The 26,690-nt window shown below is 45.6% G+C and overlaps 1 protein-coding gene across 3 annotated transcripts in view; it reads right to left on the reverse strand.

Annotated features, from left to right (window-relative positions):
* UBE3B (ubiquitin protein ligase E3B) overlaps nt 1–26,690 on the reverse strand; it is a 32,428-nt gene that overhangs the window by 4,194 nt on the left and 1,544 nt on the right. For 2 of the 3 annotated variants that reach the window (XM_033171173.1, XM_033171172.1), the window contains 21 exons: nt 26,365–26,479; nt 25,400–25,459; nt 24,963–25,067; nt 24,769–24,865; nt 24,345–24,430; nt 22,128–22,210; nt 21,441–21,546; nt 20,799–20,919; nt 19,758–19,935; nt 19,318–19,487; nt 16,415–16,582; nt 14,994–15,165; nt 14,539–14,657; nt 13,424–13,538; nt 12,938–13,037; nt 4,631–4,750; nt 3,699–3,875; nt 3,477–3,587; nt 2,873–3,010; nt 1,523–1,588; nt 969–1,027 (listed from right to left, as the gene is read on the reverse strand). In XM_033171173.1, coding sequence (XP_033027064.1) covers nt 969–1,027; nt 1,523–1,588; nt 2,873–3,010; nt 3,477–3,587; nt 3,699–3,875; nt 4,631–4,750; nt 12,938–13,037; nt 13,424–13,538; nt 14,539–14,657; nt 14,994–15,165; nt 16,415–16,582; nt 19,318–19,487; nt 19,758–19,935; nt 20,799–20,919; nt 21,441–21,546; nt 22,128–22,210; nt 24,345–24,430; nt 24,769–24,865; nt 24,963–25,067; nt 25,400–25,459; nt 26,365–26,479 — 2,466 coding nt within the window. Of the gene's footprint in view, nt 1–968; nt 1,028–1,522; nt 1,589–2,872; nt 3,011–3,476; nt 3,588–3,698; nt 3,876–4,630; nt 4,751–12,937; nt 13,038–13,423; nt 13,539–14,538; nt 14,658–14,993; nt 15,166–16,414; nt 16,583–19,317; nt 19,488–19,757; nt 19,936–20,798; nt 20,920–21,440; nt 21,547–22,127; nt 22,211–24,344; nt 24,431–24,768; nt 24,866–24,962; nt 25,068–25,399; nt 25,460–26,364; nt 26,480–26,690 lie in introns of those variants that run through there. The other variant, XM_033171174.1, reaches the window with a different exon arrangement.

The following is a 26,690-nucleotide window of genomic DNA, read 5'->3' on the forward strand; positions in this document are numbered from 1 at the left end:
GTGCGCAGAAATTCTGTTCCTCAGGCCCAAAGGCAGGCCTTGCGTACGAAGGTCTGGCTCTGGTCCAGGGTGTGTCTGCCCACCAGCCTCAGGTTCAGTGGTCACAACAGCAGGTATCCAGCCTAGCTCCCGAGCAGGTGACTGTGTGTGTGCTGGTTGCTGATGGATTTTGGGCTCATGACAGTTGTGGACTAGTTGTGCAGAAAAGCAGGGTGGCATGCATGGGCAGCAGGGCACTGCCACTCCCCTGGCACAGAAACCAAGATCCAGAGCACCGCACAACTAGTTTCACACTCCATGCAAAGGTCAAACTGCATTCTCCCTTCCCCAGTATGCCACTTTTGAAACAGTTTCCAAAGGAGTTTGAGATCAGCTGAGCCACAAGGTCAAAAGGAAGATCCCACAGGCCACACAGAAGCACTTGGGGCACAGCAAATGCAGCGCTCTGGATGCTGCAGCAGCATATGCTTCCCAAGGACGGCTTCCTGTGAAAAAAGGCAGAAGTCCAACTGCAGCACAAGGAGCGCAAGATCCTTCCAGTCACATACAACAGGGCCATTAGGCGCAAACCCAAGGCAGCTGCTGCAGGAAATCCCACCCACCAGGGCTGATTCAAGTGTGTGATGGGGCAATGGAACTCCCATAACCTGATATTCAAAAAGAAAGGTTGGAACACTGCATTGAATTTTTTTATATCTAACAAAAAGTCAAGGTTTCCACTTCTTGAGTTACAAATGTTAGTAGGTAAAAGTGCTAGTAGGTAAAACTCCCATTGCATCCTGGAAATATCCCACTTCCAAAAGCTCTTCTGGCAATCTGGATACCTAGGGTGACGCAAGCACCCTGTTCCTACATCTTGCCTAGTGTGGGAGTCACTTGGCCACTGGGGGTACCCTTTCCGCCTCAACCTTTGGGAAGGGGCCAGAATGCAGCCCAAGGGGGATCAGGGCTGGTAAGTGCTCACTTACTTGTTTTCGTTGGTTACAGGGATGGTTTTCCCTCCTGGAATAAGTTCATGGCAAACAAGCTAGAAAAACAGTGGGGTTGGGAGAGAGAGAGAGACATCACTTATTGCTTGCAATATACCATGGGAAGTTCAGGTCAGGAGAGAGAGGGGGCGTCTGGGGGTGCCACACCTTCTAGAGAGAATGGCCCTATGACACAGAGGCCCAGCTCTCCCCCCTCTCATCACAGGTGGGTGGCTGAGTTGTGCTTACTGGGGTGGGTGGAGGTGGGCCAGCCTCTGCGGGAAAAGTTGTACATGTTCCTGTTGAGTGTACACTTTATGTGTGTGACTGAATTGTGGGTGCTGAGGGGGGTGGGGGAAGGATTCAAATCAATGAAGAATGAAGAGCTAAGATTTTTAGGAGACAGCGAGCAAAAAAGTCTGAGTAAAAAAAATGGGAAGTGTCAGCCCTGCCTGGCACAGGGCAATTCATAGGGGGGGGGTGTCACTCCCCACAGACATGGAGAAGCAGAAAATGTGACCAAAGAAGATGGGGAGATTGGGAGGGAGCCCTACCTGGCCCATCACATCTTCGTCATAGGAAAGCGTCAGGCCCAAGTCACTGATATCTCCATCATAACGCTGAGAAGGGGGGAGAGAGACAGAAGGAGGGAGTTTAAGTGCTGAGGCTGCTCAGTTTCCACCCTAACTGGCTGGGCTTTGCTTCCTAGCACTCTCTCAGAATTCTGCTGCATGTGTCCAAATTAAGCTCAGCCAAATACATTCATGTGTGATGCTGTATGTGATGAGTCTGGCTATGCAGAATCCCAGCCATCACTGGCAGCTCTGACTCACCAATTCCTCTTACTTCCAACATTGCAATAGGCATCAGCCACTCACTGTCAACTCCCACTAGACATGCACAGAGTCTAGAAATTTCTCTGGTATTCACAATTTAATTTAAAAAACCCAACCTTCTCTAGATGCTGAATTTGTCATTCAATGTTAATTGTTGTTGTTGTTGTTGTTGTTCAGTCGTTCAGTCGTGTCCGACTCTTTGTGACCCCATGGACCAGAGCACGCCAGGCACGCCTATCTTTCACTGCCTCCCGCAGTTTGGCCAAATTCATGCCAGTCGCTTCGAGAACACTGTCCAACCATCTAATCATCTGTCCTCCCCTTCTCCTTGTGCCCTCCATCTTTCCCAACATCAGGGTCTTTTCCAGGGAGTCTTCTCTTCTCATGAGGTAGCCAAAGTACTGGAGCCTCAACTTCAGGATCTGCTCTTTCAGTGAGCACTCAGGGCTGATTTCTTTAAGGATGGGTAAGTTTGATCTTTTTGCAGTCCATGGGCCTCTCAAGAGTCTCCTCCAGCACCATCATTCAAAAGCATCAGTTCTTCGGCGATCAGCCTTCTTTATGGTCCAGCTCTCACTTCCATACATTACTACTGGGAAAACCATAGCTTTAACTATACGGACCTTTGTCGGCAAGGTGATGTCTCTGCTTTTTAAGATGCTGTCTAGGTTTGTCATTGCTTTCCTCCCAAGAAGCAGACATCTTTTAATTTCGTGACTGCTGTCACCATCTGCAGTCTTAATGTCAATACATGTTGCTTAATGTGTGCTTACGATGTCTGACTGCAGAAGGAGACAGCCTGGCACACTGTTGGCTTAGCAATTAGTTTCTGCTCCCTGGGCCAAGCGCAAGGAGATTGGGCCTAGTCGATAACTGGGAGAAACACAATGGCAGATGTCTCATTCAGTTATCAGACCTGCATTTAGAGCAATCAGTTGCAAGCCCAAATTCCCTAGTGCTGGCTATAATTAAAGGAAGATAAGGACAGACAAGTGGCCAGGTGCCCATTGGGAGACGGTGCCAGCTGAACAAGCCACTGAGAGAAAGCCAAATGGATGGCAAACGAACCTTGATGGAGGTCAGGTTTTTATAGAACTCTGAATCCAGTGAGGGAAGTTCATCCACAGAGCTGTAGAAGATGCTGTGATGATGTCCCAGCAGCTGACTCAGGAAGAAAGACGCAAAAGGAACATCCACCACAATCCCCTGCAAAGGGGGAGAAGGAAAACGGCTCAGAGAGATCAGCATTTCACCATCACCAGTTACCAAGTAATCAGAGCCTGAACACTGGAAGAGGTGGTCTACATCCCATAACAAAAATCATGGATGGTCCATTGGGAGAAGGGGGCACTGCCCCACCAGACTCAGCCTGCCCCCTTTGTTATTTGCCTCCAGTCTAGTGTGTGGCCACACCGTCTTCCTGCTTCTTCCTCCTGAGTCTCAGCTTTACTCCTGTCAAACTCAGGAGGGAGGAGGATAAAACAAGAATTAGTTGGCTCCATTATTCCAGCTCTGTCTCCTGCTAGCCTCCCTGCCCCCCCCCCCCCACGTTTCTCTTTAGGAAAGATGCTTGGGGTCCTGTACAAGAGCCAAACCACCCACAGAGGGCTGGCACTGGTTGTGCCAAGGGCAGCTGTTGAAAAGGGCCCCTAAGCAGCCACGCCCCTCCTACCTCATAGACGGCTTTCCCAAGCATCTTCCCAACAAACTCAAAGAGCTGGAGATAGTTCTCATGGATGTAGGACGTTGGGGAGGGATACAGCCTCTCATCGCCGCTGGTGGTCTACCCGGCATGTAGCAGCAGAGACAAGAGAGAGCAACATAAGCCCATGGCTGCCTGCATGGCCAGCTGGGGCTGTCTGACAAGACAGGGCTTGGGACAGGGTTCTGGCACCTTAAAGAGGTTGAGCGCAGGGTCAAAGACCTTCTTGATTATCTCCTCGAGGAACTCCTTGAAGACGCCGTCCTGGTCAATGCCGGCCTCATCCACTCCCAGGTCATTCACAAACTTCACCCGAATGACCCCCTTCATGGCGTTCTGACACAGCTGGCACAACTGTTCGTACCCATCCTGGGGAGAGGTGGCAAGTGCCACAAGGCCAGAAAGGTGGTGTTATGGGCTGGTTGGATGCAGGGGAGTGGGGGTTGCACAACGATGGGGGTCAGAGGGAGAAAACCGAGGGGAGGAACTCTTGGAAGCAGAGAAGGTAACAGGGTTTGGTGAGCAGGAAGAGGCTGTGTCAGAGGGCAGTCCAGGCTCAGAGGCTGAAGTGGAGGCTGGAAAGGGGGGGGCAACTGCAGAAGAAGCCAGGGAGTTCCCCCCACACTGGTGTGAGCAGCTCCCCTCCCCCAAGTCTCCCAGAACACGGAAAGGAATGAATAGGACAGAGCAAAGAGAGACAAGCAAAGATGCCTCAGGTTGTTGGAGAAGGACCCAGGGGAGGAGTCTTAGAGAGCACTGGGAAGGCAGGGCCTTGCAACTGCCTCATTGGGGCAAGACCTACTGGGAAGAGTTGTGACCACTAGGCCTGACAGGTGCGGGTGGGGGAACAGCTCACTGGTACGGACTGTGGCAGAACTCCCTTTGAAACCTGCAATAGTTTGCAGCTAGACTGGCTCAAAGTGAAATGCTGGCATGAGAAGGCTTCATTAGCTGCCTTAATGCAAACAGGGCTGGGATGCCACTTGTCTCAAGGCCAGTCAAGGCCAAGAATCCTGAACCCTTGTTTTCAGGAAGCGGCAAATCAAGAGGCTTCACAGAAAGGCTGTCAGAGAAAGAGGTGGTTTTCTTTGCACCATCTTTCTAGAAGAAGCTATGCCACTCACCTCCAGCATGCGCGACCGGCGGATGGTGATGTGCGTGACATGAGGCGACGCGGAGCTTGTCTCCACCAGCCCCAGCTTCTCCTTCTCTTTTGTCACCATGTTCCGGAAGAGAAGAGCCCTCTGAAAATGTTCCAAAAGAACGCGCTTGTTCAAAAGCCATGTTGCCTAAGCGCAAGGTCAGCCTTTCCCCACCTGGAGAACCTGCAGTGTCTCCCCCCCCCCCCGAGACGTCAACCTTGGCCACTGGCCAGGCCCACGGCAGGCAGGTGGGAGTCCCAGCAACATCTGGAAGGGAAACAGCTGCAGAGCACACAGGGAGGATTCTCCTTCCCTGGAGGGTCACCAGAACGCCAGCCTGAGCCTCCAGGGCAGCTGCTCAGGACCCTCATCCTTGGGTCAACATTCAGCTACTGCTTTTCACTGTAGCTGTTCTTTCCCTGTAGGGCACTGGTTTATTATTATTTTCGGATTGCAACCCAACTCAAAGATACTAAAGAGACACAGGATATATGTTTTGATAACAAAATAGCAGCTACTGCAGTTTTTTTACTTCATTACAGATAGTGTTTCAACCAGCCTTCTCCAACCTGGTGCCCTCCAAATGCTGTTTTACTGCTTCAGTCCCACTGGCTTGCAGTCAAGAATAAGAGGAGCTGGAGTTCAGCAACATCCCGAGGGCAACAGACTGAGCAAGGCGGATTTGAAAACATTTCATCTCAACCACTTTATTACATTTATATCCCACTGTTACTACAGGGAGCACAAGGTGTCGTACATACACTATTCTGCCCCTCCCCACAACAACCCTGTGAGGTAGGTCAGGCTGAGAGGCAGTGACTGGCCCCCAAGGTCACCCTGGGAAGCTTCATGGCCGAGTGGGGAGTTGAACCCTGGTCTCAGTGCCGGATGACCAAATAGGCAGAGTGGGCACTGGCCTATTGGCCCCAAGCCTTTCAGGGGCCCCGTGACAATGGATCAAAATAATATTGATTTGATCTTGAAAGATTTGCAAGGGGGTCCACAAGATTTTGAATGCATAGGGGCCTCCACAGGGTTTAATCCGGCACTACCTGGTCACCCAGATCCTGGTCTGCCACTCTAATCACTAGGCCACACTGGGCAGGCCCAAGGGGAACATACTATGCTAGTGGCCAAAATTGTGGAAACCTTTTGGAGAAAGTGTATTTCTGAGGTTTGATGGCTCATAACACCCCCCTTTTTTAGTAATACCACAAAATTATATATCAAGGGAAATATAATTTAATGAAGAATGCATTGCAACAATGTTTGTTTAATTATCTGTATTCTATCAAAAGCAATAGTCAAATAACCAGAAAAAAGGAGTGTTTAGAGAGCCAATCAGGTGACATCTTGTTTTGGCAATGATGGCTCAAAACACCACTTTTTTTTTTAGTAATACCATAAAATTATACAGTATATCAATGGAAAGATAATTTAATGAAGACTGTAATGCAAGAACTTTTATGAAGTCTTATTTATTACAACAGCAGTCTAAAGAAGAAATGTGAAAACATAGAAAAAATAAGATATACAAAAATTCTCACCATGTCAGTTAACACTTAGTAGGGTAACCTTTAGCCTTCCCGTGAATTGAACCAAGTTTTTTTAGTTCTGTAGCTGTAATAACATGAAACCTCTATTAATTGGGTTTTATTGCTGGGTTGCTTCTGACTAACCTGTTTCTTTAGTTGGCTCCATAAATTTTCAATTGGGTTAAGGTCTGGGCTATGTATTTTTGGGCATTTACCATATTTTCCTGTGTATAACATTCCCCCGTGTATAAGGTGCCCTCAAGCAGGAGCTGAGCACAAGAGCACTTCCCTCCACCACCTCATGGTTTCCAGCAACTGGTGTGCCTAGTAGCAGACGCTTCTATGCCAGGAAGGAGACCGTGGCACCTGCAGGGAACACAGGAGGTCAAGGCGCTCGCCAGATTGGCTCACGCACGCACCTGGTCATCGGATACTTCCACGCAGCGGATGGAGAAGGGAGGCTTAAATTATCTTCTCATTGATATATAACTTTATGGTATTACTCCCCCCCCCAAAAAAAAGTGGTGTTATGAGCCATCATTGCCAAAACAAGATGACACCTGATTGGCTCTCTAAACAATCCTTTTCCTGGTTATTTGGCTATAGGTTTTGATGGAATACAGATAACTGAATAAACTTTGTTGCATTTATTAAATTATCTTTCCATTAATATATAATTTTATGGTATTACTAAAAAAGGAGGGGTGTTATAATCCATCAAACCTTGCAAATACACTTTCTCCAAAAGATTTCCACAATTTTGGCCACTAGTGTACTTGGGTACGGTCTGTAGCTCAGTGGTCCACAGGACCTGCTCTGCAGGGTGATGGGAAAGACCCTCCCTCAGCCCACGACTCCAGATGAAACCAGGCCAGCACCTGGTGTTTACTTTTGAGACTGTTGGCTTTCTACTGTGAATGTCTGAAACGGTTACCACAGCAACTGGAGTGACCTTGAGATTACAATTGCAGAGCTCATAGGACATGCATGAGAACACTAGATCCAAAACAGCTAGCTCTTCACAAAGAAAAGGCTCCTTTTCCCTATCTTTACAAGAACAGATGGAGAAACTAGCTGCTAGTGTTGCAGAAATAGCAGAAGGACTTAAAAGTGTGACGGAGGGGTTGAAGCAAACGCAGGCTTCAGTTAATACAATTGGTGCATCAGTCAATGCTACAGTTAACTCTGCAATAGAAAAACTTCAAGTCGACTTAAAAGCTGATATAAAAAATTCCACTGACACTTTGGAGAGATCGATTGGTCAAATTGAGGAGAATGTAAAAAAGAACAGAGACCAAATAAATAACATAGCACAGGAGGTAACAACCTTGAAAAAGGACTCTGAGCAATTTAAAGTGGTTCAAGAAAAAATAAAAAAAGTGGAACAGAAATTGGACAATATAGACTTGGAGAATTTAGAGAGAATTGGCACACGACAGAGAACTGTGGAAGAGTCTCTTGCTTTTCTTCAACTCCACCAGAGGGAGGGGAACATTCGTCTCAGGGGTCTTCCGGAATTGGAAGGAGAAGACCTAAAAGCCTACATTGTGAAGTTATTTTCGTCATACTGGGAATTGGAAGAGGTAAACGTTGCAGCGCGCATAGTGAAGGCCTTCAGATTTGGGCCTAGAGGATCCAGAGGGAAGAAAGGTGCTAAAACAGTCAGTGACTGTCTGCTTGTGTTGCATGACAGAAACGACAGGGACTTCTTTCTGGATTTGCACTATAAAAACAACCTGGTGGTACAGTGGAGTAAAGTCATCTTTTATAAGGATATCCCCAGATTCTTTTTGGACAAAAGAATTCCATACAACGATCTGGTTGCCGAGCTAAGAAGAAACAACATCTCCTTCAGCTGGGAATTTCCGGAAGGTCTTGCTTTTACATTTGAAGGAAAAAAGATAAGAATTAAATCCCTGGCTGAAAAGCAAAAATTCTTGGACAAACATCTGGAAGAGCTCAAAGGGTCACTGGATTCATCATCTCTACACAGACGTCCAGGAGTATTCCCACCACCGGGGATACCAGGACCAAGTGAAAAGGACCCGGAGGAAGATAAGATAGCAGAAGCAACTGGAGGAGAGGATTAACAAAGGAAAATGGCGTTTAAGTTAATGACATGGAACGTACGGGGATTAAACCAGAGACCAAAGAGACGCAGAGTATTTCATGGATTGGAAAAAAAGAATTTGGATATCATTTGTTTACAGGAGACACACATAGTTCGGCGACATAGAAGATTACTACAAAACAAAAAGCTAGGCCAAGAGTTCATATCATCAGACAAGGTCAAAAAGAGAGGAGTGGTACTATATGTAAAGGAGAAATATAGCCCAAAACAGCTATTTAAAGATGAAGAAGGGAGATACATCGCCATTGAAATCAAAATACAAGGCGAAAAATTTCTGATTCTGGGACTTTACGCACCAAATGATGGAAAGTCAATTTTCTATAAAAAAAATACATGACCTGCTGCTGGACTATTTGGACTACAAGTTAGTTTGTCTGGGAGATTTTAATGGTGCAGTTTCCACTTTAATGGACAGATCCCAAAGAACTAAATTAACAAATGATGGGAAACTACCTAAGACTTTTTTTGAAATGGTGGACAATTTAAATTTGGAGGATGCTTGGAGGCTAAAAAACCCCACCGACACTGAGGCAACGTATTTTAGTGAATCCCAGCAGTCATGGTCGAGGATAGATTACATCTGGATATCGAACGAATTGGCACCGAAAATACAAAAAGCAGAAATTGGCCCAAGGACTTATTCGGACCACAATCCTGTACAGGTAACCCTCAAGATGGTTTCCAAGGGTTCCTTCAGATGGAGAATGGATGACGCATTGATGAGAGATACCAAGCTGGTAGAAAGAGCTGCGAAAAAAATGAAGGAGTATTTTCAAATTAATTGGAATTCGGATGTAGAAAAAAGAACCGCCTGGGATGCAAGTAAGGCGGTAATGAGAGGATTCCTTATAAGTGAGAAAGCAAAAAAGAAAAGATTACAAAATGCGGAAATGGAAAGACTGTTGAAACTAATCAAAGTTAAGGAGAAAGAGCTAAGAGGACATCCCAAGTCTTTAAGAATTCAAAAGGAAATTAAATACTTACAATCCCAGTATGCTAAAATTATGAATCAAGATATAGAATGGAAACTAAAAATGATGAAACAGAGATCATTTGAATCTGCGAATAAATGTGGAAAACTACTAGCTTGGCAACTGAAGAAAAGACAGAAGGCAAATGTCATCAGTAATTTAGCAGTGAATGGGAAAATAGTGGAAAACCCGGAGGAAATCAGAAAGTGCTTTCAAAAATTTTACAAGCAACTGTACAAGGAGGAAAGGATAAAAGAAGAGATAGACCGATTTCTGCAACAACATAGCCTGCAAAAAGTCCCAGAGGATAAATTAATAACACTCAACCACCCAATATCGACCCAAGAGATTGAGGATGCAATTAAAAACATGCAATTAGGAAAGGCACCAGGACCAGATGGACTAACTGCAAAGTTTTACAAGACTCTTAAAGACTGGCTTTCGCAGCCTTTGAAAGAAGTATGCAATAAAATATTGGAAGGAGATAGGGCACCAGAGACGTGGAAAGAAGCCTTTATCACACTAATCCCAAAACCAGATACAGATAGAATGCAAATGAAAAACTATCGTCCAATTTCCCTTTTGAATGTGGATTACAAAATTTTTGCAAATGTTATGGCTACCAGATTGAAAAGAGTGCTTAAAGACTATATACACAAAGATCAAGCGGGTTTCCTTCCAGGAAGACAGATAAGTAATAATACAAGAATTATTGTGGATATTCTAGAAAAACTGGAAAGAAACATAAATACAGAGGCAGCACTACTGTTCATCGATGCGGAGAAAGCCTTCGATAAGGTATCTTGGATGTTCATGAAAAAGAATTTGGAAAAGATGGGAGTTGGAGAAAGATTTCTAAATGGCATTAAAGCCATTTATACAGAACAAAGAGCAAAAATAATAGTAAATGGTGTGATATCGGAGGAAATTGAAGTTGAAAAAGGAACAAGACAAGGGTGCCCTATCTCCCCTTTATTGTTTATTACGGTCCTGGAGGTCCTTTTAAATATGCTACGAAAAGAGAAACAGATAAAAGGAATTAGGGTGGGAGAGAAAGAATACAAACTACGCGCCTTCGCAGACGATCTGATGTTATCCCTGCAAGAACCGGAGGGCAGTGTCCCCAAAGCCTTGGAATTAATTGAACAATTTGGACGAGTAGCTGGCTTCAAATTAAATAAACAGAAAACCAAAGTTTTAAGTAAAAATATGAGTGCAGAACAGATACGAAGATTACAAGAAGGCACAGGCCTCAATTTCGTTAAATCTGTAAAATATCTAGGAATCAATCTCACAGCAAAAAATATCAACCTGTATAAAGATAACTATGAAAAACTGTGGACAGAGATAAAGAAAGATCTGGAGATGTGGACAAGGTTGAAATTGTCGTTAATGGGCAGAATAGCAGCGATCAAGATGAATGTCCTACCAAGGATGCTGTTTTTATTCCAAGCCATACCAATTCTGGATAAAATGGATTGTTTTAAGATATGGCAAAGGGACTTATCGAAGTTTATATGGCAGGGCAAAAAGCCTAGAATTAAGTTTAAGATTTTGACAGACTCCAAAGAGAGAGGAGGCTTTGCTCTGCCGGACTTAAGACTTTACTTTGAAGCAGCGGCCTTTTGCTGGTTGAAAGATTGGTTTAGACTAGAAAATGTAGACGTGTTGGACTTGGAAGGACACGACAACATGTTTGGATGGCATGCATACCTTTGGTATGACAAGGCTAAAATCCACAGAACTTTTAAGAGTCATATAATTAGGAAATCTCTGTATCAGGTTTGGATTAGGTATAAAGACTTACTGGAGAGACAGACTCCTAGATGGATATCACCAGTCGAGGCCAAGGCCTATAAGAGACCAAACATGTCTGCAAGTTGGTTACGGTATATGGATATATTGCAGCAGGAAGGGGACTCATTTAAGCTGAAAAGCTATGACCAAGTTAAAAATCAAGTCCCCGACTGGCTGCAATATCATCAAGTTCATGAAACATTTAAATTGGACAAAAAAATTGGTTTTCAAGTTGAAAAATCAAAACTGGAAACAGAACTGATTGAATCGAACTTTAAAAACCTTTCCAAGATGTATAACTTGTTGCTAGAGTGGCATACGAAAGATGAATTGGTGAAATCAACAATGATAGATTGGGCAAAAGATGTGGGTCATAATATTATGATGGATGACTGGGAGAGATTGTGGCAGAAAGGTATCAATTTTACTGCATGTAATAGTTTAAGAGAAAATGTTATGAAAATGATATACAGATGGTATCTGACACCAGTTAAGCTAGCTAGAATGAATTCTAAAACATCGGATGTGTGTTGGAAATGTAAAGTGTCGAAAGGTACCTTTTATCATATGTGGTGGTCGTGCCCAGGGGTAAAGGCCTTCTGGGACAAGATTTATAATGAGCTTAAGAAGGTAATGAAAATTACCTTTAGTAAGAAACCAGAGGCTTTTCTTTTGAGCATGACCAACGAAGAGATACCCAGTCAGGATAGAGTATTTTTTATGTATGCCACGACAGCGGCTAGAATTTTATTGGCAAGAACTTGGAAGGGTGAAGACATACCAACAATTGAGGAATGGCAGATGAAGTTGATGGAGTACATGGAATTGGCAGACCTGACCGCCAGGATCCGAGACCAGAGGGAGGAGAAGGTGTCGCAAGATTGGAAGAAATTTAAGGACTATTTAGTTAAGCATGTTAAACTGAATGTTTGAATATTTGTGCAGAAATATATAAAAGAATCGGCTTTAGAAGTTTAAGGTTAGTTATAATGGTTTGAGAAGAAATTTTGATGTGATAGATTTATTTGTATAAAAATGTGATAAGATATAGAATATAAGTTTATATTATATTGGTTTAGATGAATTGGAAGAACATTAAGATATTGAGTATGAGTTAATGGGTAAAGAAATGAAGCTACCTAAAAAGTATATATGTATTTGAAGACAGAGGAGGGACCAGGGGAAGTCCCCTTTAAGAAGATAAAAAAAGTAGAGAAACAAAGATAAATAGTTAGTAAGGTTTGTATAAGTTCTTTTTTTCTTTTTGTAGGGTATTGTTGTGTTTTATATTGTTGATTCTGTATTTTGTTTTTATTGTGTTTATGTATGTTTAATGTTGTTTTTGTTTTGTTTTATGGAAAATAATAAAATCTTTTTTTAAAAAAGAAAAAGAAACCAGGCCAGGTTGTGGAGAAGGTGGGCTGCAGTTCTGTGCAAGGAACAGAACCATCAAACCAAATGGGTGTGCATGGATTCAAAGGAAAAGAAAGGTTCTGACTAGACTATACCAATAACTTCCTGGTGGTCAGATCTGCTAGACGGGAACAGACTCCTTTGGAAGGTGGTGGACTCTCCTGCACTGGAGGTGTTTAAACAGAGGTTGGGTGGCCATCTGCCAGGGATTCTTCAGTTGCAATTCCTGCATTACAGGGGGTGGGACTAGATGACCCTTGAGGGTACCTTCCAACCCTTACAATCCTGTGCCTCTATGAATTCACAAGAGAAGAGCATCTGGGCGAGAAGACCTGTGCTTCATTCATATTCTGATTCTAAAATGGGGCCACATAATACTGCCTTGGAGGATCATTCCTACAATTCGGCAAGCTCCTCCTTTCCAGGCCCCGGCTCTACTCACATTTTTGTGGGGGATGATGTGGGGAATATACTGCAGGACCAGCTGGGCCCGTTTCCGGTCTTTATCAAGCTCCTGGAAGAGCAAACTCGGTTTAAGGTCCCTAAAAAAATAAAACAAACATAAATGTGGCAGGAGGTTTGAAAGTCCTGAAAGAAACAGGACCAGCCAGTTGTGAAGTGGGCAATTTCTAACAGGACAGCCCTTGGCAGAATCCATCCTGCAGCAGACCAAGGCCCAGTGCCAGCACAGAGCTAGGCTGAGCTGGTTCTGGTCATACCTCTGCCAAGGATTCGCTTTCCTGCCTTGGTCAAGCCACTTGCAGTCCCGAAAGTGTTTTAAAAAAGTTAAAAGGGGGAGGCATAACAGTAAACTTGAAAAAATGTTGTAAGGGCAAACAGACCAGAAAAAAGCACCCAACACCCCTGACTCAGATTATGACAGGGTGGGTAGGAATCTGGATTACTCCGTTGGGAAACAGGTGCTTACTTGCGCAGCCAGTGGTCATCTGGAGCAAAACGCCGGCGGCAGTCTCGTTCGTACAAGACCATCAACCAACCGTGCACCGAATGGAAGAGCTCCAGGGTCTCTCCTTTGGCACTCTCTGTAACAAGGAGAGGGAGAGAAAACATTCACTGTAATAAAGCCAAAAACATTGTCACCCACAGCGGAAAACTCAACAACAGAAAAGGGGATAGCTGTGGCCCTCCAGATGTTACAAGGCAGCCAGCATGTCCAATGAGCAGGGAGGAAGGCGAGACCAGCAACATCTAGAGGGCCACAAGTCCGCCCCGCCCCCACCCCCACCCCCCGGCAAGCAAATGAAAACTGGACTCTACCTCTGCCTGGCACTAAAACATTTTAGTAGTAATCATTGTATTTGTATAGCTACATGCCACAACAAAGAGAATACAACATTCAGTGCAGAGCCACAAATTTGGCTCTTAATTTCTCGGCAGCCAGCACAAAAAAGAAATACACAAGCTTACATTCTTTGTCCAACAGCGAAAACCACACAAACTCACTTGATATAAAGAAAATTTCCCCTGCAGCAAACTCAGGCAGAGGATTTTCATGATGATCTTTATACAGAGGACACTGGAACGTCCTCCATAACCATTTTACAAAACACACAGAAATGCTGTTCCAAAAGCAACTTCTTAAAGCAGAAAGGCAGAGGGCATAACACCAAGTTTTGTTCTGTGAAAGCAATTCTACGTGGAGCCAAAGGATTTAACTCCAAATAGTTTGATTTCTGATGGTCTTATAGAATTCATTTTGTTAGCTTGCGCCCATTTTTCCAATCTGTTAAGGTCATTTTGAATTCTGTCTTCTGTGGAATTAGCTCCCCCTCCCAGTTCGGTGTCATCTGCAAATTGGATGTGCAACCCCTCGATTCCTTCATCCAATTGATTTATAAAGACGTTGAACAACAACGGGCCCAGAACAGAACCCCGCAGAACCCCACTTGTCACTTTTCCCCAGGATGACGAGGAACCATTAATGAGTACTCTTTGGGTCTCAATAATCTTTGGGTGTATCTTAATAGATGGATGAAAGCCTAGAAAATCTCAAGGAATAGGTAGTTAACCAAAATCACTTACCCACAATTCCATCCCAAATCATCTTAAACACAAAAGAATTCAGGAAAGATGAGATTGTGATGAGCTCTTCCAGTTTGAAAGAGATCTGCTCTTCGTAGACTTCAATGTCGTCAAGAATTCTAAAAGTGGAAGAGGGGGAGAAAAGGAACCATACCTCTCTAGCTTGTGTGAGCCAGAGGAGCATTGGGGCTTCCTTAAACTGCTCAGCTGGGAGGTGGGAAGCCTCCCACTGCTCAGCTGAGGTAGCCCCTATACTTCACCAGCTTGCAAAAGCTGCGGGGGGGGGGGGTGGCTTCCTCAAAGGCACAGGCAAGCAGGCAAGTGGAGCCCAAGAAAATCCTCACATGGAACCTTCTTAGGCCCCTTCTGCCTGCCCATGCCTTTGCCGTCTGCAGGAAATTTGAGCTGGCATGATGTGAGCGACATATATATATTCATAAAATAAAATAGCCTACGTGATGAGATGCCGGGAGCAGTCGCAGAAAAGCATCAGCATGGCCAGCAGCCGCTTGGACTCCTCAGTGTCATTGTTCAAGCACTCCAGGAAGAGTTTCAAGCCACCCTGGGGGCCCAGCTCACAAATAAAGGCCCACAGCTTGGGCAGCAGGTCGTCCAGATAGGTCAAGCCTAGGAGAGGGGAAATCCACAAGGGAACCAGTCCCAGGAGGTCAAACAGTTCTCTATTAATTGTTTATTATTATAAGCAATTAATGGCTCTCATTAAAACACACACACACAGAGCGGCAATGAAACACAAGCTTCTAGTCCTCAAGACTCTGGGGAAGCCTAGTAGAAAATCAAGCATGAGGAGGAGGATGTGGGGAGAGGGAGGGAAGCAGGCAGGTACAGTAGATAAGGCAGAAAGGGGACCTGTGCCTTTCCTCTGGCCTTCTGACCCTGCCCACCATGGCAGTTTCAGCCGCTGCCGAGCAAAGTTCAAGGTGCCATTTTCTGCTCTTCTAGAACTTGCACCAGGAGAAAAAGCAGTTGGGGTGGGAATTTGTCCCACACCTGGTTCCTGAAAGAGAGAGGACTGTATATTTCAGGACATTCCCATCCTAAACAGACCAAGGTGATCTCCAGAGGGTAGGACTCGAGCCAGTGGATTCAAAGGACAAGAAAAGAGGTTCCAACTAAAGATTAGGAAGAACTTTCTGACAGTAAAAGACGTTAAGACAGTGGAATGGACCCTCTTGGGAGGTGGTGTCATAGATGGCTGCCCATCAAGGATTCTTTAACTGGGATCCCTACATTTCAGGGGGTTGGGCTAGATGACCCTCAGGGTCCCTTCCAACTCTACAATTCCACGATTCTATGTTTGCTCTGAAGTGAGCTGTATTGACTGTGATGAGATTAATGTTCAACAAAGCATGATTAGGACTGGAAGCTTAGTTCAATTTAACTATACAGTGGTGCCCCGCTAGACGAATGCCTCGCTAGATGAAAAACTCGCTAGACGAAGGCATTCGTCTAGCGGAAGGCAGCCCCGCAAGACGAAAAAGTCTATGGGGCTGCCTCGCAAGACGAAAATTTTTCGTCTTTTTTTTCCGTCTAGCGAAAACGCGGCTTGCATTGCCGCTTCGCTAGACGAAAAACCCGCTAGACGAAAATTTTCGCAGGACGAATTATTTTCGTCTAGCGGGGCACCACTCTAAAAAGCAGCGTGAACAGGGGAGAAGGGGCACTCAACAGGCTGCGTTGGCTGGGGCTGATGGAGTTGTGCCCCAAAACATCTGGAGGGTGCCGGGTTGGGGAACATTGGTCTTAGTAAAGCCAGCCTTAGCAGGGAGCCCCACTTCTGTCAGGTACCTCCAAACTCTCCCTGCTGCCTGCACCTGCCTGCTTCCTCATCCCCTCCAACGCCCCCTCAACCAACCTGTGAGAATCTGCAGCCGGATCTGGGTCAGGGTGGTGAGTGCCATCTGATACAGGACACAGATGCTGCAGACCTTCTGCACCTCTGCCGAATCCACCCTCTTGCCCCCAACAGGCTTAAGGATGTTGCGGACAGATGCGGATTTCTGGAAGGCACGCTTGAAAAGGTCTACATGTAATGGGAAATGGAGAGGGTGACAGTCAGACGGCAGCACCCCAAGGAACCATGTTTAAGGGGACCTTCGCACTCAAACGACTCCCTCCCTCCTAATAGCCCCCTCCTCCCATTGTTCAGATTTGGATAACCAGTGTTCAAAGCTCCCATTGTTCTAGGTGCATTTTGCAACAGGGAATTTCATAAGCGTGAGCAGTTTCTGAGGTCTGGGCGCAGTATTGTGCCTAAGATTTGAGATTAAACTGCAGAGTGGAAGGAAAGGGGGTCTTTTTCTGTCTCCCCACTTCTAGCTACTCTCTGAAGACTGGAGAAGAGACCCTCTTAAGAATATTAGGGGGTGGGTAGGCAGTGGAAGGACTAGGCCATGTGAAAAATGAACATAATATTTTAGCTGCAGTTCATTCATTTTCACCTTTGTACATTCCGCTGTTGTACCTCGGTTTAAGGTGGCGTTTAGCTCCTAGCTTTCATATCTCAGTTTCTAACACTGTGGATAACCACTAGCAAAACAATTTTCATGCTGGAAAGACCCCAAAATGGTCAAACACACCATACCACTAGAATTGGGGGGGGCGGCAAACTTTAAAGGCTTGTGGGATCCAGGGATATTTTTTTTAATTAAAATGGCTGGGGTGGGAGTGAAGCCAAATGCAAAACGGCAGCTCCACTAGCAGAGGCATGGGTTGCCCTGTAAATACAAGCACAAATCTACACCTGTGACTTTGATCCATGCTTAACAGCATCGCCGGGGTATGGGGGCAAAGGTCCTTTTGCTGTTGCTGCTTTTATGTGATGAGGAATTGGAAGCCCTTCCTAAACTACTGAAAGTCATCCTGAGATCTCCCTCAATCTAGGACCAGCCTCTTGCCCAATGTTGTCAGACAATAACTGCCCTTTATCCCTGGCCCTCAGGTTGTGGTGGCTGATGTGAGTTGGAGTCCAACAACATCTGGAGCACAGCAGCTTGGGGCAGGCAAGCATAGACAATGTTCTCATCTTGAACCTCTCTCTCTATGTATGTACCTTGCCTCATCCCACATATGCCCACTGTTGGAGGTGCCACATGATGACATAATGCTCATTCTGCCTTTGTAAGAAGTCGAACTTTTACTGTGTGCACCCACACTCTGAAACTCCCTGCCTATTGACACCAGGCAGCTGCCTTCGAGGTACTCTTTTTGGTGCATGCTAAAAGCATTACTGTTTAGACATGCTTACCCAGGTATGTGGAACACAGTTTTAATCTGTCTTCAGCTTATGGTTGATTTTAATTATTATTTGAATATTTTTAATAGCTGTTTTCAACTGTCTTTTCTGACAAATTCTATTGTTTTATTTTAAAAAAAACACTTTTGATGTTTTTCTTTACTGTTAAGCAGTATATAAACCTTTATGAATATATAGCAAACCACTTGGAGGTTTTATTACTATTAAGCAGTGTATAAATGTTGTGAAGTAAATACCTCCTTTACAAGCATCTTTCCACCTGTAGCTCCAAATTTTCCAGAGCTCAAATCTATGGAGTTATGTGCCTAGAGAGGCTTGCCTGGCCCTTTCCTGGCTGACTTAAAAAAATTTGTACCAGGCTTTTAAAACCAGTTCTGTGTTTAAATTGTTTTTTAATCATATGCTTTTATCACTGCTCTTTTTTCTTTTGCTTTATGCTTGATTTTTATTCTGAGTTGATTTTATTGTTTTTTATTTTATTTTACTCTGAATCACCTCTAGGAACTATTTGAAGGGAGAGAAGAAAATAGGTAAAAAAATTTTTTAAAAAAGATGTGCTCCCATATGCAACTGATGGCAGGAAGGGAACTAATTTTGTCCTACGCTTCTGCACTGTTGTGTTGTGGGCACAGCCTTGTCCCAAAACTGAGAGGGGAGACAATGCCCAGATTCCAGTACCAGAAAGACTGTCACATGGAAGATGGAGCAAGTTTGCTTTCTGCTGCTCCAGAGGGGAGGACCTGAACCAATGGATTCAAATTGCAAGACAGGAAATTCCAACTAAGTATTAGAAATTACTTTCTGTGGGTACAGGTAGGTAGCCGTGTTGGTGTGCCATAGTCAAAACAAAATAAAATAAAAACTTCCTTCCAGTAGCACCTTAGAGACCAACTAAGTTTGTTCTTGGTATTAGCTTTCGTGTATCTGAAGAAGTGTGCATGCACACGAAAGCTCATACCAAGAACAAACGTAGTTGGTCTCTAAGATGCTACTGGAAGGAAGTTTTTATTTTATTTTGTTTTTTCAGTGGGTAAGAGCTGTTTGACATTGGAACAGACTCTCTCAGAAGGTGGCTTGCTCTCCTTCATTAGAGGCTTTTAAACAGGGCGGCCATCTGTCAGGAATTCCTGCAATGCAGGGCTAGTTGGACTAGATGACCCCTTGGGTCCCTTCCAACACTACAATTCTAGAATTCCATGAAAACAGTGAGGCACAGCTCTCACCAATAGGGATCCTCCAGGAAGTTGTTCCCTGACCCACTAGGGAAACCCTGCTGGTTGGGTGTAGCAGAGGAAAAAGCCCTCAGAAGCAGCTGTGGCTTGCCCAAGGAGAACCAGCAGAGATCTGCTAGGCCTCTCCAGGTTCAGAGGCTTTTCTAAACGATTCTAGATGCAAAATTAAAATTAAATGGGGCAAAAAATAAAAACCCCAGCCCAACTTTCTCCAGATTAAAAGTCAAGGATCGCAGCCTGAGAGGGCCGCTGGGCTCTGCAGCCACTCACTCTTCATGGGCAGGCTGTTTTGCGGAGATGTGGTCGGCACTGGCAGGCGAGCTGCATCCTGGTTCTCCAGAAGCTTCTTGCTCAGGACGTCACTGAAGAGGATGCGGATCAGGTGGGTGCCCCAGAGGTGCTGCAGCTGCTTCGTAAGGAGAGGCATTGACTCGTTCAAGCTAGGACAGGGGAGGGCAGACTAAGGAATGAGGCACAGGACACACGGCAGGGAGGGCTTCATGGTCTAGGTAACAAGACCGGGGCAAGCAGAACTGTCTGCAATTATCAGCAGCTCCCAGGAGAGAGAGAGAGAGATCTTTCCTATGAGCTGTGGCGTGATTCTTTTAACTGACAATGCAGGGGGAGATGGTGCATAGGCTGGGTCTCCTCCCACTGATCTACAGACCCTCTTTCCCCCCCTGCCCTTGCCCACCAAGAGTGACGCTTACCCGTAATCCACTGTCTGGGAGAACCAGCCAAGCACAGGGTGCCAGTGTGTGAGGTTGGACTTCTTCTGAGAAACGTACTTCTGGCAGTAGGAGAGCATCTGGATCAGGACGCTCACAAAATGGGCCGTCTCCTCCTCCAACACCTTGTCATTCAAGGAGCCCAAGTAGACAAGGTTGCCTGAAAAAGAGCAGCAGCAGTGCTTGAACCGACAGAAGAGGGAAATAGCAAGGAAGGGGAGCCTGAAGAGCGGGGAGACAACTCCAAACAACCCAGGAAGGACACTCAGTGACCATCGAATGCTGACAAACGGGAGAGGGGCAGGCAGGGGGGGGGGAGAGAATCAAACAAAGTGGCTGGAATCCTTAGCAGGAAACAGCTGGTTGCCAGTGACTTGTTTCTTGTTTCTGTAATTTCTAAACAAATTTGCATGTTTTGTTCTTCTTCGTGCTATGCCAAGTGCCTCTGTGTAAAAAGGTCACAGAGGACGTTGTTCACTATGCTCCCCAGGGTCCTCTCTATAAAGACCCTCGTGAAAAAAATGTACCCGAGTTTAGCCACGTGAAAAGTTTTGTTACATCATGTGAGTTTGGAGGTTAAGGAAAACTATGTTCCCTTGCCTGTTTCTTTATTTGCATTGGATGCTTGGAAATTAAGAGCCAGATTTGTTACTCACACCTGACCATCTTTTATGGCTCACATCTAAGCAAATAAAATTGTCATTACTCCTGTGTCAAGTGCCCTCTGACCGTGGCAGGACCTTTGGAACTACACCTCTAGCTTTCGATAGCTCACCAACATGTTGCCCACATGCCATATCTTCACTGCCATAAAGGAACAGAAATTTGATTACTAAAAACATTTTTGAAAATTCTCAGGAATCATAATTTTACAGCCACATTTTAGGTGGCCTTGCGCCAGCAATGCAGAGGTAAGGTGTATTCTTCTGTGTGGCCTCGCCCACAGATACTCTCTAGCCATGCAGCTTTATTCACATATCCTTGGCCAGGGTCAGGACTAAGATAGGAAGCAGCTTCGCTTACCTAGAAGGCAGAGTGTGTGGCTCCCTTCTAAACACACACAGACGTCCCTGCACAGCTCTTCACGGCTCAAGAACAGTATGAATTTGCGCAGGAGGTCCTGCGATTCTATCACTGCCAAACGCTGAAAGGAAAGCAAACTTTTTATAGCTTCCTTTATTTATTTAAATATACTTGTACCTCGGCTTATCAGTCAAACAGTTCCCAAAGCATCTTTGCTTTGATTTGGTCAGTAAAACAGTGTGGTGATGCACTCAAGTAGTTTTACCATTACCCAAGTTGGGAAGAGGCAAATAAAGTTCTATTTTCTCTCCACAGCAAAGTGCAAACATTTTCCCAACAACACTATAATATTCTGCCATCCTCAGCACCTCCATCTAAACAGGATAATAATAATAGTGGCCTCATGTTATAGGTACTTTGTAAGAATGACAGAGGTAATATAAATCAAGGGTAGATGAATCTGTGGCCATTGGGCCAATTCTGGCTCACAAAGCCACTTTCAATGGCCTACTAACCCTCTGACTAAATTGGACACCTCCTCACTGTCTAGCACAGCAGCACTGCGAGATCTTGGCAAAGCAAAACAGATGTGCCCCCTCCAATAGTCTGTCTCTCACTCGCGCCATTTGAGGGATCGCCTACCTCAGGCGTAAGCGTAGCAAGATGGGTGACTATAGCAGGCACTGATATGATGTGGATCAAAAAGGATCGTAAGAGATTGTCAGAAAACTGAGCCGCAACCACAGGGCTGGGGAGAGAAAAATACCGTAAGGGAGAAGAAGAAGCATATGTTTTCTGCACACGGAGATGAGAACAGTTACCCCCACAGCAAGGAAAGCAAAGTCTTAGCAAGAAGGACAATGACTCTGGAAGTATCTTCTGGGGGATGTTTGTGGGCTTCCCCAAAGAGGCATCTGCTGGCCACTGACTAGATGGATGGGCCCCCTTTGGCTTGATCCTGCTGCAGGGCTCTTCTGAGGACTCAAATGTGTGCTTCATTTCCCCCTCTTAATGTATTTTATGAATTTAATTTTTAACTCCAGATTGCTGGCATGTTCCAAAGAACAAGTTCACCTGGGAACCAGCTCCCTGCTTAGCAAGTTACTCTTGTGCTGGCAAGTTATTCAAGTCTTTCTTGAAATGGGGAAAGTTGTGGGTGCTGTGAAGATGAAATGATGCCTCCCTGACTGCCATAATAAAAATAAAACCCAGAGGAACGGACTCCTCACGTGTAAATTCAGGGTGATGCAATGGGGAAGAAATAAACCCACACATGCATTTCTTAAAGTTGCTTTCTTGAAGAGTAATAACTTGGCCTATTGAACTTACCGCAGCGCAAGAGAAAAGACTGCCGTTAAAGTGCCTTTGGAGAGGGAAGGTCTTGACCTCGCCAAGCCATTTGTCAGCAAAATCTGAAAAGGATTGTCAAGAATTGTCAGTGTGCTGCAATACAGTGGTACCTCGGTTTTCAAACAGCTTAGTTCACGAACTATTTGGAACCTGAAAGCTTTAAAACCAGAAATGAGTGTTCCGGTTTTTGAACTTTTTTTGGAACCCAAATATACTCCGTCTGGGGGGTGCACTTCCGTTTTGAGTGCCACACTTCCGTTGCCTGCTCGCTTGCTGCCTGACCTGGGCTTCCCTTACTCAGTGCTGCCACACCGGCCACTGGCAACACCCAGTACCAGAGGAGGGGGTGGCTGGTGCTGCAGCGGCGGCAGAGGGCGCCAGCGGTGCAGGGCAGCAGCGACATCACTTGCCTGCTCGGCACAGCCTTCCCTAACTCAGTGCCGGCCACGGCAGCGAAATCCAGAAGCCGAGAAGGAGGCAGCCACATCAACGACACCCTCGGCTTCCGGATTTCGCTGCAGCGGCCGGCACTGAGTTAGGGAACGTCAAGCATCTCGGCCCCAGAAGTGACTGCCACAGCAGGATGCTGACACCGCTGCTGCAGTAAGAGTTCTTCAGTGAGGAGAATGCACCCAAGTGGCAAGGGCTGCTTGTGCCAGCCCTGAAGAAGGTGAGGAAGGGGCGCTGGGTGTGTGTGTGGGGGGAGGGATCCAGAAAAGCTGCCGGGGGGGGGGAGAAGCCGACTGGCTCCTCAGAGAGAGAACCTTTGCCTCCCTTTCCTTACCCCCCACTTGCACTCCCCCTTCACACACTCCGCACACCCATTGCAGCCTGGTCTATTGCTTTCATTTTATGAATCAATGGTCTAGTTAGATAGTAAAATTCATGTTAAATAGCTGATTTAGGGGTTGTTTTTAATTGTCTGGAGCAGATTAATCCATTTTGCATTACTTTCTAAGGGAAAGTGCACCTTGGTTTTGGAACGCTTTGGTTTTGGAACAGACTTCCGGAACTGATTAAGTTTGAGAACCAAGGTACCACTGTATGTTAGGAGAGAGGGGGAGAGAGGGAGAGAGAGAGAGAAGAGCCTCCCTTGTAAATTGCTTGTGTTGGCTGTCATTTATCCCCAACCCCAACAACACCAAAAGCTCCAGAAGTCAGGAGGTGCAGACCAAGATTCAACAACATAAGAAAAGTCTGCTGGATCAGCCCAATGGCTCATCTAGACCAGTATCCTGTTTTCACAGTGGCCAAGCATATCTTCATTATGGGAAACAGGACCCGAGCCAAAGAGTCCTCTCCCCTCCTGCCGTTTCCAGAAACTGGGATTCAGAAGCATTGCTGCCTCCAGCTGTGGAGGCAGAGCTTAGCCACTGTGGCTAAGAGCCATCGATAGCCCTCTCCTCCATGAATATGTTAATCCTGTTGGCAATCACTGCCTCCTGTGGGAGGGAGATCCATGTAGGTGTCTATATGAGGGGCAACTGTTAGAAAGCACAACTAGATTCCAGACTTCTGACAGGAATAGCTTATGACTCTCCAACAGTTCCCTGAAGATGATAGCAACTACCGTAATAAAAACAGGGCACACAGAGCTCAGCCCCAATGCGGCAATTGGGCTCGCTTTGTCTAGAGACCAACTATGCGAGTTAAAAGAGCTACTCTAGAAGCAGGATAAAGCACATCACAGTCATCAACTGGAGAACTGTACTGAATGCTTTCTCAGAAAAAAAAGTGTTTATGGAGCAAACTCACAGATCTGTGCACAAAGATTATTAGCTGTCCTTGTGCTTCACCAATGAGCAGCATCCATTTCAAAGCCTACTGTGGAGCACGCAGAGCCAGTACAGCGCTGCAGGCACAGCAGGCACTGGATGGGGAACACATAGGTTAAAACTTGGGCTCAGCCATGAGGTTTTAGAGACGTTCACCTCTCTCAGCCCAGGTAGGAGCTGTTGTTGGAGACGCCATGCCATGGTCTACCATGAGCTCTCAGAATTACTTGAAAAGGCAGCTAGGGGAGTAGCAAACTGAACTTCTTGTTTTATAGAACAGCTAGTTCCACAAGCTGAGGTGAATATTAAAACAAAGCAAAACATATGCACTGCTAGCCATCATTTATTTTCTCTTTGAGCAGATACAAATATACATAATCTCACACAAAAACTAAGACCCCCTACACGAAGCACAACAAACCTGGAGCACGGAATAAAATCCCTTTTGATTCAGGTGTCCCATGATATTTGCACAGATGTGGTTCATGGCAGGCCGCAGAGTTTCTCCTGCAAGAGGAACACCAACTGGCAATTATGACTAAATCAGACACTATGGGGCAAACTGCTCTCCAGAGAACTGGCTGGCCTTATAATTCAAAGTTAAGTGGGCATCTGATGCCAACCTTAAAGCCCAAAACTTTGGAAGTTACTTCAAGCATCTCTATCTCTGTACTACATACTTTGTGAACAGATACTGAGCAGGCACTTTCTTACGCAGGAAAGGCAGAAACAGCGCCATCCATCACTCATCTTTGATAAGCTGACAAGATTCCACAGCAAGTATAAAAAGCCTTGTCATTTTGGCTAGTAGAAAACCCTAGAAAAATGGAACCCGACACACCTACCTTTCCCCCTCAGGATTCTCCACGTGGAAGTGTCCGTAAATGTGACCAGCATTGTGAGGTGCAGATTCACCAGCTTAGAGTCTTGCAATATGTCTGGCTGGGGGAAAGAACCGCCAGAGACATGAAATGGTAGTCTGGAACGGTCACAGACCAGTGAAAACACACACAAAACAAACAACCAAGTCAGTCCATACCTTAAGCAGCTTCAGAAACTCACAGCAAAGCCACAGAACATCCTTGATCTGCTTGATCCACGTCAGCGTGAGCTCCTTTGAAAGTGCAAGGGACACATACCACACCTGTGGGCAAGTGACAGGAGAAGACGGTGAGAACTGCCGGAGGGGGGGAGAGAGAGGCCATCATTCGGTCGCTGGACTGGGAAAATGCAGAACAAAGCATTGTCACCCCATAATTCAGAGCTGCAGTGCGTATGTGGCAGGGAAGCCTCTGACACTGGTTTTTTAGAACAACCACAAATATTCACGTTTCTCAGGAAACACTGGCCTGCAATGCTCCAGCATATGCTTATGGAATTTAAAAAAAAAATCTCCACCTGCTCTTGGGGATATTTTATGGAAAAAATATGCACACACCCTCAAGTTAAAGTCTATGAAAAGTGACTTCATCTCACCTTAGGGTCATTTTCAGCATCCATACTGTTAAGGATACAGCGACACAACTTTTCAAATCTCTGTAATGAAAAGCAGGTGAGTTAATATGAAATTATAATCATTTTGTTGCCTCAATCCAATGTTCCTGCAAAGCAACGCTTTCCATTATTTCCAGTAAACAGACTTCACTCTTACAATCCAAAGGTTGTCTTTTGCTCAAGATCATAAGAGCAGCCCTGCTGGATGAGGCCAATGGCCCATCTAGTCCAGCATCCTGTTCTCCTAATAGCCAGTCTAATGCTGCTGGCCTAAGCAGAGCATGAGGCTCACACACTGACTGGTCTCCAGAGCAGTTATTCTTTCAGAGCAGCACCCTCCCTCTAGATTAGGGATGGGGAATCTTTGGCCCTCAAGATGTTGCTGGACTCCAACTCCCACCAGCCCCACCAGCATGGCTGATGGTCAGGAATGATGGGAGTTGGGAGTTCAGCAGCCTCTGGAGGATCACAGGTGGCGACACGCCTGCTCCAAGGATAGGGCATTCTCCTTTGTGTCAGTTGGTTCACTCAATCATTTGGAGCACATAAACATAGCAGAATGGCCCAGGACTCCTACAAAAGGAGATACATCCCAAGTGGCAAAACTCATACAAAGGGACAGCAACAGTTCTTTCTATGGATATGTGTTTTTGGGCTCAGCTTACCTCTTGCAAAATGCAACAGTTCTCCCATGGAACACATATTTGCCCCTGCAGAGACTCTGGGGCTCAAGATCATTTTCAGAATTCAGGCAAGCCTGGAAGCAGGCAGAGTCTGCTGCTGCAGTAAGTAGTTTTGGTCCAAGCTCACATTGTTCCAGAAAATTCTCCCTCCCCATCCTGTGACTGGAAAAGCCAACCTGATACTTCCAACACAGCAGCTGTCCCACCCCTAGCATCAAGAATAAATAGCATGCAACGAGGAGACCTTCAGCAAAGCAGTAGTACCTCTTTGTCATCTTGGCACCTGAAGACAAAGAGCAGCTTCCGGGATATTTTGAAGATCGAAAGTGCTGTCTTCTTGCCAGGCCCGTTTGCATCAAAAAAGTCATCTACTTCTCTCCTGGGGAGCACAAAGGAAAGTCCAAAAGGAAAGGTACAATATAATTTGAGAAAGACTGGTGTGTGCAGGTGAGGTGAGGTGGGTCCGTCCCCCCCGGTTCCATGACAAATGGCGATACTGTACTGTTCAGGTTATTTCCTCTGGATAGAGGCAGCAGAAGGAGCTGCAGATCGGCTCAGAGCATACATGACAGAACAGGCCAAGATGCCCA

This window comes from Lacerta agilis, chromosome 14 (assembly GCF_009819535.1).
Source record: "Lacerta agilis isolate rLacAgi1 chromosome 14, rLacAgi1.pri, whole genome shotgun sequence".
Classification (NCBI taxonomy): Eukaryota; Metazoa; Chordata; class Lepidosauria; order Squamata; family Lacertidae; genus Lacerta; species Lacerta agilis.